General features: G+C 35.9%; 1 protein-coding gene across 2 annotated transcripts in view; it reads right to left on the bottom strand.

The window, feature by feature from the left end:
* The window catches only part of SLF1 (SMC5-SMC6 complex localization factor 1), a 49204-nt gene that overhangs the window by 34244 nt on the left and 2525 nt on the right, over nt 1-12435 (bottom strand). Inside the window, exons 4-8 of one of the 2 annotated variants that reach the window (XM_084504194.1) lie at nt 11438-11681; nt 10211-10373; nt 6140-6271; nt 4117-4164; nt 241-399 (exon numbers count right to left, since the gene is read on the bottom strand). In XM_084504194.1, the coding sequence (XP_084360320.1) occupies nt 241-399; nt 4117-4164; nt 6140-6271; nt 10211-10373; nt 11438-11681 (746 nt within the window). Of the gene's footprint in view, nt 1-240; nt 400-4116; nt 4165-6139; nt 6272-10210; nt 10374-11437; nt 11698-12435 lie in introns of both variants that reach the window. The other variant, XM_084504195.1, reaches the window with a different exon arrangement.

Genomic DNA, 12435 nt, shown 5'->3' with positions numbered 1-12435 from the left:
AGGTTGGTTCTTTCACAATATTTAGACTCCCACATTCATAGTTTTTGTAAATTAATAATAATATTTAAAAAAAGTATTATTTCCTTTTCAGATCGCAGTAATCCTAAGACACTGATGAATGTGAAGTGTTAATGCATCACTTAAAACTGTAAGCATACTGTCAGAAGAAAAGATAGTATTTCTTGCTTTAATACTTATAACACTATAGTCTTTTCTAATACTTTAGCCTTCAGCTCTTACCAACAGGACATGTTCTAGAAGAGAATGAAAAAAATGCACAGGAGGTAGAGAGTACTTCTGAACAGCTGCAACTTCTGAGATTACATCAGGTAATAAATGCTCTTCAATTAATCCTTCAAATATGCGCCAAGCAGCTCCAGACAGGGTGGTATTTTTAAGCTAGAAATGAGATATCTTCATAAGTAAAAGAGCAGCTTATGAACTAACTTACAAACCCAAGACAGAACAAGAACTAACACGAAATCTCTAAGTAAAATGTTAGTAATATAATAAAATGGAAGAACATTATAAATTACAACAGAAAGGTTATTTATTGCCTGATCCAGTGAGCTGCTGCCATCTAGAATGGAAATACCTTCACCTTACTGCTTACGGCTTTCATTAACAAGAAAGTGCCTTACAGAGTGTGCCTACCTCCTAGGACCATCTGAATGCATTTACCTTTTTAAAAAACAAATTACAATTCACACACTCCTTAGCTTGTCTATAATTTATTCTGAAAAGGTATGCACAAGAATAAGTGTTAATGCTTCTAAACGTGCAGAGTACATCCTACAACATATCACTGGAGCAGTAAGATAATCAGTATCAGCAAACAGCTAACAAAAATTGAACAAAAATGTAAAATCATAAAATACATCATTTATAAACTTTATAAAGCTACAAACCATGTAACAGTTTTATCTCCCTAGTGCTGCTCCTATTACCATGACATGTCAAAGCAGCAGCTAATGCTACAGATAGTACAGGTATTGATCCCAGTGGACTTCAAAGCTCTGAAGATCTTCTTAATGGCACAAGACTTCCTTCTTATTCTGTGCCACTCATGACAGTGAAACACTTAATTTTGCAAGCTTTCAGAGGGCCTGGAAGAATCTATAATGGCGTTCCTGGAATGTTGTATCTGCCCTGTAATTTCCCTGTTATCGTCTGTACTCTCAGCTTTCAAAAACTTTATTTCCTCTGACTACCAATATCAAAGAGGGGATATTAAAGATCTCAGCCACACTGCTATTTATTCACGTCTTTCCTCTAGTCCAACACAAAGCTAAGATGCATAAGCCAGTTGCAACCATACTGCTGTTAGCTTCTGTTTTGAAACCCAGCTATTTTGTTTCACTGTATAGCCTGAGATTCTGGTAAACTCAAGGAAACTGGGATAGGGAGCCACAACTGAAAGAAGCAGAGTCAAGAAGAGTAGAACACCGAGCTGATAGAAGTTAAACAATTATGCAGATTTCTTATTGCTTTAGTCCCTTAACACCTGGTAGACTACCAACTCTGCCAAGAAACTTGGCTCCTAATGCATAGTAGGCAAAGCAACATGAGACATTCTATCAATTGTTTAAAAATAAATTTAAACTAAAATTAACACAGTCTTCAAGTCCAATTGTGGTTTGAGGTCATGGAGTATACTGCTATCAGCAAGAATTTCCAATAAATGTTTTAGGAAGAAACAAAAACATTAAGGACCTCAGATCAAACCTGAAAACAACAACAAAAACTTCTGAAAGAAATGATAATCATTGTTAAATCACAGCTAAGGTCTAAGTGACTGAGCTCCATCTTAGCAGCATTTAGTTTCTCAGCAAATGTTACATTTCTGAGATCCCTAAGGCATGCCATTGCTATATTAACAATAAATAAAGATGTTCACCTAGACAATTTTCTTTTAATCAAATCTTTGTGCATCTGGCATTTGCAACTCACATTTATTTCAATTTTCTCATTCATATATGCACTATTAAAACGTTCACTTTATTTCCTTTGGAAATAATAGTTGCATTCATACTTTTGTAATGCTAATTATATGCAAACAGTACATCTAAGGAGCAATCCTAAACTGTTTTAATGGCAGTCGATGAACAACTCTGTTTTCTAGACTTAAAACATGTGAAGATGATAATATATTGTGCAGGGACAAGCATGTCACTACTGGCCCTCATCTGGTGATCGTACCAGCACATCTATCTATATTGTGACAGGAACTTATGTTTCTTAAAAATTCTGGTACTAGGCGAAACAGTCATCATCCATGCATTATTTAAAAAGTACACTGAACAACAACAACAAAAAAAAAAACAGTTTTGTGAGACTGTGAGAGGCCTTTTGCATTACTTTCAGGGCAGGAAGGAAGAGGAGAACAGGTTTTCATCTTTTTTGGAAGGGATAAGGAAGGATGACAGAAAACCAATATAGTGGACTTTCTGCAGAATCCAGAGACACCTTTTGTAATGAGGGCCTTCAATAAGCTGTGTACAAAACTGTGCTGGCTGGCATTCTGGCTGATGAGGAAAATGCCAGTTTCTATGAAGCACTGCTAGGAGAAGCATTAAAATTTTGAGCAGAAACAAATGAAAATGAAGGTCCATAGAAAAGAAGTTGTGTTTTATGTAACAAAATGCAGAAAAGACAATATAAAATAATAACAGGGAAGATGATTGATAGAACCAGCAGAAGCAAACTGAGATGACTGAATACAGTACACAGTTCTGATCTGATAATTTAGTTTGTAGATTTAATTTTACTTCCTCTAGACTAATAGAAATACTTATTGGAGCTATATTGGAGCTGTGTTTAACAGCCACAAATATACTGCCTTTAGAAGAAACATATCAAATGCTAAGGCTAACAACAGATACTCCACAAAGCAATAAAAGATGGTGTCAGGTTATATTACAGAAAATAATTAGAATTGGGTTCAAAAATTCCAAATTTAAAGTTCTATCATTATTAAGAGTACCAAATAACAATTTGTTTTCAAAAGTGTTAAGAAACCTAAAGGTTTGTTTCCCCATAAACTCACTAACCAAAACATGACTATTACAGTGTAGGACAATAACAAAGGCATTTTGGTGCTTATGTTTAAAAATATTTTTCTCTTTCCCTATTATATCAATACAAAGGAAACAGATAAAAAGATGATTCTGTGAAGACTGGGACCTCAATTACACACCAAGCAACTATTTACTTAGTATGGTTCACGAAAATGAGTCTTCAGGCACGGAAGAAATACACAAAGGTAACACATATACTTTAAGTTTCCCATTTTAATATTTTAAATAATAAAAGTTATCATATAAAGTACAATAGCTCATAGCTAATATGTAAAATGCTTTTTAATTACTGAGATGTAACATTTCAACCAACATATTTAAATAATTTATTCTTAGTGTTATATAGAAAATGGAAAAATTTTGAAGTATTTTTTACTTAAGAGACTTTACAACAAAGACTTAATTGGTGCTGACCTGTACCTGATTTATGGCATGCATTTGTCTTAATGGGAAGAAACATGATAACTAAATAGTAACAAAGAAAAATAAAAGTCAAAGTAGTTATGAGAATAGGACTGGAAAGTATGATTTATCCTACTTGTAATCCATACTTTGGTACACTCTGAAGCATGCATGATGATGCTTAAAGCTTATGCTGAAGTACTGCTTCTTTCTATGGTGAGACAATCTTTAGCTGAAGTCTGTCTCTACTAGCAAAAACATGAGAGCTGCAAAAAGCAGAATATATCTTTTATACTTTAATATTTCAAAAATACATAATTTGAGTAGTTTGTGACACTAAATCATGCTATGGCATCTCTTCTTTTCTTAGGTTATTAACAGATAGTGCTCTCTTAGCCAGCAGTATTAAAGGGTTTCTTCATAATAAGAGGGTGGTACTGGAAGCATCATAACAATGAATAAATTCACTGGTACCTGAATGATGTTTTTTAACTTTTCAATAATTTTATTAGACTTTTGGATAATGTAAGTATTTTAAAATATTTATCCAATAGCTAATTTGACAATAAAAGTATATTTACTTGACTGCATTAGAAAAAATCCATAAATGGAACATGAGTCTTAAAAGAATCCTTACCTTTGGATTATTCAACTGGTCTTTATGAGCAGATATATGTTTAGCGGACTACAAAAAAAAAAAAAAAAAAAAAAGGAAAAAAAAGGTCAACCTGTACACCACTGGATACCAATAAACAACGGTCTATAAATACTGTATTAATTTACTTTTTTTTTTAACACAGTAAAAACATAACAATAAGCATAGCAACCTATTTGTAGTTCTTTTTAATATTTAGAGGGCAAAATTAGGAAATAAGGGATTAATGACCTGAGAGGAAACTAATATGGGCTTTTTTTCCTCCTCAGTTTTCCTGTTATTTTCTGCTTCTTTTTCATGCAGTTGTTACGTAATGACAGTTTGATTAGATTTGATCCACTTAACCATTAAAATGTATTAGTGCTTTCAGGTTTTCTATGGCAAAATGCAAACTCTGGATACTCCTTGCAAGTTGCTTGTAATGTGATGATAGTAGGTGCAAAAACGTATTACTATTACATTTGGTTACCTAGTGTTATGAGCTTAATAATATATTTTATCAGAAAAAGTCCTCAGGATTACAATTACTCTATCGCTCATAGTAGTTTGAGGGAAAGATAATCCAATAAAAAGTGCTACTGTTATATAGTTACTCTGGCTTTGGCTGGGAACTGGGAAAAGTCCCTTCAGAGTAGCTCATGGTGTGCTATGATGGATTTGTGACCAAAACACTGCTACCCACAAACAGTACTCACACCAAAGCTTCAGCTCTTGCTAAGCAGTGCTGGCTTATTTGTCAAGGCCAGTTCCGCAGGCTAGGAGGACGCAGCCAGGACAGCTGACCCCAGCGATGGTCCATACCGTACGACATTGTGCTCAGCAGGAAAAGCTGGGGGAAATGATTCTGATAATCATGGCATTTGTCTGCCCAAGTACCCGTTAGGCATGATGAGCCCTGCTTGCCTGGAAATGGCTGAGCATCCGCAGGCTCATGGGAGCTTATTTTGCTTTGCTTGTGCCCACAGCTTTCGCCTTACATATTAAACAGTTTTTTTTGTTTGTTTGTTTTGTTTTTGTTTTTGTTTTGTTTTTTATCTTAACCCACTGGTTTTCTTGCCTCTGATTCTCTCCCCAGTCCAGCTGTGGGGAGGAAGGGAGCTGTGTGGGGATCAGCTGCCTACTATGGTTAGCCTGCAATAGTCCTATGCATGAGAAGTTAAAGATAGATTTATTTTTTAAAGGTCCGGAGGTTATGGTCTTGTTAAAATGTCACTGATGGGAGTATTTGACGGTGTATGTGTTTAAGCAACATTAGTCTTCAAATTGCCAGTCTTGAGTTTAAACATTTTGTACATTGAGCATTTGAATTGTTGAACTGTTTTGTTAGTAGGAGCTAATATTGATACATACAGTGGACCTCAATTTGCAGTTGCAGAATCAAGAGTGTTTTATGTAAGCTACTACAAGAATACTTACACAGTATCACCTGCATCAGTGTAACTTACAGCGATAATACACACTGTAATTACTTGCTTTTTCTAGAAATTAAATGCTGTTTTTAATTAAAAATATACCAAGTTTATCAGGATATGTGACAGCATTAAAACCAAGAAATCCTTCTTGCTCTAGCTTTTATTTGTAACAAAAAATAACCCACATCAATCAACAAAATTTTTGCTTGTTCTAGGATATGGCTAGTTTTAAAAATGTGTTAGTGTAATGTAGCTAGATAACAGGGAAGTCAAAGAACGATTGTAACGCGATGTGACACTGTGTTGAACAATATTAGCTTTTACTGATGTCACATATTACACCAAGATTTCAAACAGCCTACTGTGTCTTTCATACACTTATGACTATCAATTACCACTACTAAGTTGTATTCTGGCTAGTGGCAGATGTAGTAAACATAAGATTATTAAACATTGCAGGCTAAAAAGTTACCACTAATACTACAGAAGAAGTTAAAATATCTAGTTAAGCAGATTCAGCATCCATAATAGAAGTTACATTTAATTATATATATTTTACATTTTATGCTGAGAAAGCCTTAGCTGTTACTTACCTCTACAAAATACATGTGTTTTATCACAGCATTTTTCAGTTCGACAAGCTTCACATTCGACTCATTTTGGTCAGTTTCTTGTGCAGGCAGGAAATAGTTCATTTGGGTAACTTCTATATTTTTTATTTCCTTCTGTGCAGAGAAAAAAAAAAAACAACAAACAAACAAAAAAACACATTATGTTTCCACTTATAGTGCTCTAAGCTAATGTTGTAAAACACCTTTTATGTCCTTAAGACTTTCCATACATTTTATTGTAAATACATGTGTGTATATGCATGTTTATTCAATTTTTCAAGAGTCTACAGCATGTGGCAAATAAACATCTGTGGAAATAGAACACTGAAGTTGCAGGCAGCTATAGCACGAGAACTACCAATATAAGTTTTCCCAGTTATTTTCCTAATTGACTTGTAACTCTGTCCCAATCTCTGTTGTTGAAACAAGAGCTGTGTTAAGACATAACAGATTCTCTTTTTGGACTTTTCAGAAACAAAAATAAAGCCCACATCTTTTCAATTAGTTGAAAATGTAGTGAGGTGTTTTGTTGTTTGTTTGTTTTTTTTTAACGCAGGTTTTCATCAGTTTGTCTATGACCATAAAGGCCGCTACAGTGAAATCCTTTCAGTTCTTGCCTTTAAGGGTGCACTAAGCTAGTAATTTAAAATTTAGAAGTTGTGTTTTTTTTTTTTTTTTATCTGCACAGACTAAGACTAAAACATCTTTGTTTTAGGCTGCATTGAGTTTACACGTCAAGGTTTTGGTGGTGGGGGGTGGAAGAGCTGCAGGTGTGGCCACTGCGAGTACAGACAGACCAGAACCTGCCCCATTTTAGAGCAGAGCCAGTTTCAGACACTTCAAAAGGAGCTCTCTGCTGGCTACAACTGAGCCCCCAGAGGTAGCATATTTAAGAAATGGTAAAGACATTTGCAGCAGCTGCAAGAGTGAGAAATGAGTGAGAAGCAGCCCTGCAGCTCTCAAGGTCAGTGCAGAAGGAGGGCAGGAGGTGCTCCAGGTACAGAGCCCCGGGTTAAGCAGTCCATTCCTGAAGGCTTGAACAAAGGGTAGGGCTGACAATGGAGCAGCTCATGAAGGAGTGTTCCTACGAGAGGTGTGAGGAAGAAGCAGCAGCAGAGATGACATGTTAGGACTGGCAAAAACCCCCATGCTGCTCCTGGAGGAGCAGAAGACAGAAGAGTGGGGAACGAAGATGAACATGGGAAGAAGAGCAGAGTAGGGCGAAGGTGGTTTTCATTTTATTGTTTCTCACTATTCTACTCTGTTATTAATTTGTAATAAATAAGTCTTTCCCAAATCAAGTCTGCTTGTGAGAGGAATTGATGTGTCAAGTACTTTTGGTAACTTGAAAATGGCTCTAAATAGTTTTTGGTGAGCCAAAGATGAGTGTGAACTCAAGCCCTGCTTTGATGCATTAACTAGCCTTTACTTTTAGTGCCACTCTCTGCACATTAGTTTCAACATGCTTCTAAAAATACTTATATTCAGATAATTTATAGTACTATCTTGGTAAAAATTTGTGAATTTTAGTGTGCAGCCAAAAAAGCATCTAAAGTCTGTGTTTAAGTATGAGGATAGCTCCCTAGAATCATGCATATGGCTTTAACACCTTGAACCAGGAAAAAACGACACCTTATAGTTTCAAATCATTTATGACAGTCCCACAGAGTGTTTTAACAGAGGTTGATATAGGAACAGATACCGAAATACAGACAAAGTAAAGCGTTGGTCCCAAAAAAAAAAAAAAAAAAAAAAAAATCAGAGAGAAAACAGTCTGAAAGCCTATGACTACATGCAGTTTCACTTTTAAAAATGAATACACTGCGGTTTTGCTTAATTTAGGATCTGATCTGGGTACTAAACCATAAGACACATGTGTTTATGGGAAGAAGTAGTAGTCAAATAGCAGGACTATAGATTTACAAAATTGGAACTTTTGAAGTCCTAATGAAATATGTACCAAGTACTGCTAGAAGCAAGAGAAAAGAGCATGTTCATAACATTTTGTTAACGTGCATTAGGCTTTATCAAAAGTGTTATGCCTATGTTTTACTCTTGTCCTTTTAAGAGACAGAGTCTTGGCAGTTTTCTGAGTTCTTTAGAAGCATTTAAATAGAAACTGGTGCTCTTGTGCCCTCTGAAGTGAGTTACTTTAGTGAAATCTAGAAAAAAGGATGTGTGGAAGTTAATGAATCAGTTAGGATGGAACACTTATCACAACTGGGATGAATCCAGGTTCACGAAGATCAGTAAAAGGTGAGATAGTCATAAATACTTGACTCTCATTCCTCTATTAAACATAAATTTCCCTGAACAAGTATGATTAAGAAAGTACGCACTAGACCAAGATCCCACACTGCTGTGTGTTTTAATCAGCATGTAAACACTAAGATCTTTCAACCCCTTTTTTGCCCTTTTGTAACAGCTTTATTAATCATTAAAATGAGGAGAGCAAAATACTTTGATCTGAAGAATTTAAAAGATTTCCAGAAGAAGCAGATACTGCCTTAATAAACCCACTGTTAGCTCTACAAGTTTGCAAAGGCAGCATTTTTTATTTAGCAGTTGATTAAAATCATCCCTCAGTCTGAGGAACTGCAAGTCTAAAGGAACATTCATATTGTGTACAAAACATGCTTAACAAATCCTCTTGGCAGGCTACTCTGTTCTCATATGCTTCGTTACAGAATCCTTTAGTTTAAATTGATTTTTATTTAACTTTGTCTGTCCTCGAGCATGGAAAGATCTCTCTGTAGTAATGGGGAGTTAATGGTATGCTTAGACAGCAGTTCATACATGTATTTTAGGAATTACAATTCTTGCAGCATCAGTCTGAGTACATTGACTGAAAAGGGAATATAGGTGAGAAACTTACATAAAATTCCTAGTTCAGGAATAGTTTGAGTGAATTTCCTCTGCCCAAAAGAGTCCCCTCAGAGAATTCATATGGCAACCACCAATTCTTCCCAGCCATGAAGGACTATGAGCAAACTTATTTCTGAGTTAAGAATCTGAATCTTTTTACCAAACTGTAATGTTATGAACAGAAAGGTAGAATAATTGAGGTTAGTTCAGAAAAGAGGTAATTAAATTGATTATGAAGCATGAGGATAAAATTAAAATATCTACATCTACACATATATATAGACAGATAAACACACAGATCATAGAATCATAAGGGCTGGAAATGACCTCTTAGATCAACTGGCCCAACCATGATATACACAGTTGAAATTGTTACCAAAATAAAGAGAACAAAAATCAGTATTTTTCTTGGCAATTTATGAATAACTTTCTAAACTGTTTATTTGATGGTCAGCTACACTGAAACTTCCTCCTGAAGTCTAATTCATTTTTTCACTAGTAACAGCACAAAGCAGGAGCCAAGAAGGAACATACAGAGCAAGAAGATGTATGCTTCTTTGGCATCACTTCTACTGCTTTGAATCAAACTGCTTTGAGTTTGAATCACACTGCTTTGAGAAAGACAATTTTTCTGTTACAGAATCACAGACTGGTTACAGTTGGAGGTACCTCTGGAGATCATCTGGTCAAACTGCTTGCTCAAGCAAGGCCACCCAGAGCAGGGTGGTTTTTGACAGGCCCAGGTGGCTTTTGAAGATCTCCAAGGAGGAGACTCCACCACCTCCCTGGGCAACCTGTGCCACTGCTCCATCACTTGCACAGCACAGAATTGCTTCCCGGTGTTCGGGGGGAACCTACTGTGCTCCAGTTTGTGCCCACTGCCCCTTGTCCTGGCATTGGGGCACTGGGCACCACTGAAAAGAACCTCGCTCCATCCTCTTTGTACACCCCCTGCTCCTGGTACTTATACAGACTGAAGAGATCTCTCCAAAATCTTCTCTTCTCTAGGATTAACAGTCCCAGTACAAGAAAGCTGCATTACTTCTCATCAGTTCAAAACATTCAGGGTGATCATATCCACCTCTATTATTAATGCTGCATCACACAAAGTAATTAGTAAGCTTGATATAAATTTTTAACAATAAAAATGAACAATTAATTTTATGTATGTTTTTTAAATTTACTTACCTCCAAAAGGTAATCTTCTATATATTGCAAAGGGTAGCACTGATCTTCAGGGAAACGTTTTTCATTTTGCATAAGAAAGAATTTATTATGGAGAAATATATGAGTAATATCACTCCCCATATTTTGGGATGAACATATGGTTGCCTTTCCAGCTTGCAGAACTCTAAACAAACATATTTGGAAAGATTTATTTACCGTGTTATATTCATACTGCTAAAAGTTACATTACTGTTCACAAACTACAGAGTGCAGACATATGACGTTGCCCAGCCTTTATTAGGAAGATAAAAGGGTGCTTAACAGCCTTGAGAAAATGAAGGAGCACACATAGCAAGACTGTCTTTGTGAACTGCAGACAGGTATTTGGTGATGCAGCCCCGCTCCATCATCAACCAGACAAAGTTCACTCCTTTCTTGCCTGTGCATCTGTGGTACACCCAGACCCGAGAAGTACTCCTAACTAACTGGAATTTCAACAGAGGAGAATAGGACAGTATGTTCTCCTGCAATGAACTTACATTGATGGATAGCTCTAAAATAAAGTCAGGGGCTGCTTGCTTTTACTGTTTTAGACAACAAATGTTACTTTTAATACTGTACTTGTGATACCATGTACACGTTAAGCATGGAAACCAAATAGGTAGGGAGGAAAAACAAAGTCTCAGAAGTCTCACACCTGAGTTTTTCTTTTCCTTTGTATTTGTTACAGTACATATTAGGTGTTATAGTACAAGTCAGGTCTTCAGAATTACAATAAACTGTTTCATAGGTGTGACCAAAAAAATTAAGGAAGAAGAAAAAGGTCAAAGTGCAGCCCTGATCCTTAAGCCATAGCTCATGGCTGGCTCAGATCACCCAACCAAATGAAATGATTCTGGCTACCATTTGGTATGTAACATACACAACATAAAGCAGTACTCTGAAAAAAGCAAAAATCTACGTACCACGTCTCATGAAGAATGTTTCTGTTTACTTAAGATACTAACATATGATAATGCATATTATATTTAACATTATACTAAAAGAAATCTAAAAAAAGCTGTGATGTCAAAGATTAAAAGAATTGTAAAATGTAGGGAAGTATGTTAATGAAAATGATTCAGAGTTTGAAGAGCCAGAAGTTGTTATGGACCAAATTAACTGGGATGGAAGAATAAAGATGTGTTCAACACCATACCATAAGCGTTCTGTTGCTCATTATTTAAACTTTAAGACATATCCTCCTACCTTATAACAGACATCATTCGTTTACCACCTTCCTTAACAGCGAGGATAACTTTCCATCTGTGGAAGGCCCCTGGAGCACTAGACTGCATCAGTTCTTTGCGCCATCTTTTAGGTGCAGATTGCATTTGAGGTGAATAATGGGTGTCTTTTTCAATTTTATATCCCCATTCGTACGTTGTTTCATCAAGCCATCTGCCACTTTCGGCACTATTAATTATGTACTCCTTAGTTAGTATCCACTTTCCTAAAAAGCAAATGAACTGTCAACCACAAAAGATTTTTTTGTGCAGACAAATGGCAATCAGCTGAAGATCTACTACAAAATTAACTTCAACCTTTCTTGTGCAAATAAAAGCTGGAATTGTAAGTACCATTTTAAAAACTTCTTCCTACTACAAGAGTTCTCATCTTCACAGTTTAAAAACGAGAAACCTCACAATACCACTGAAAATGATCATTTTGTTTTCTTTTAACGATCAAGTACCTTTTTACCCTTCCCAGATAAATTATGTGACTCTCTCCTCAAAAATCTGCAAATGGAACTTTCCAGCTTCCCAGATTTTGTTTTTTTACAACTTGAAAAGAATCTTGCTTAACCCTCTGTTTTCAAGAGAAGTTGAAACTTTTTAAAACATACCTAAAGAGATCAGAGGTGCATTTGGTGTACTTGTATGCAATAATGCTGTCCAGGCACATTTGCTAGTTGATTTTTTTTTGTTTGTTTCTTTGCTTTTGCTAAGGGCTTAATTTAGTGAACCGAGGCAATGTTTTACCTCCAGTAATTAAAAAGATGGATGAAGTTTTTAGCATGTAAGCTGTTTCTTTTATACATTCTTGGTATTACTTACATTGCAAGTACAGCGAATACCAATGTTCAGGGGATTTGGTTTTAGACTTTTGTCTTTCCCCTTTCTTCTTTTCACAACCCTTTCCTCTCCTCCTTTGGCTCCACCTCCTCCGCCTCTCCTCTTTCATCTTCTGCATGTATGCTTCTGATA

This window comes from Aythya ferina (assembly GCF_964211825.1).
Source record: "Aythya ferina genome assembly, chromosome: Z".
NCBI classification, from domain to species: domain Eukaryota; kingdom Metazoa; phylum Chordata; class Aves; order Anseriformes; family Anatidae; genus Aythya; species Aythya ferina.
Note: the sequence above shows the minus strand (reverse complement) of the source record. Positions and strands in the feature narration are given on the sequence as shown.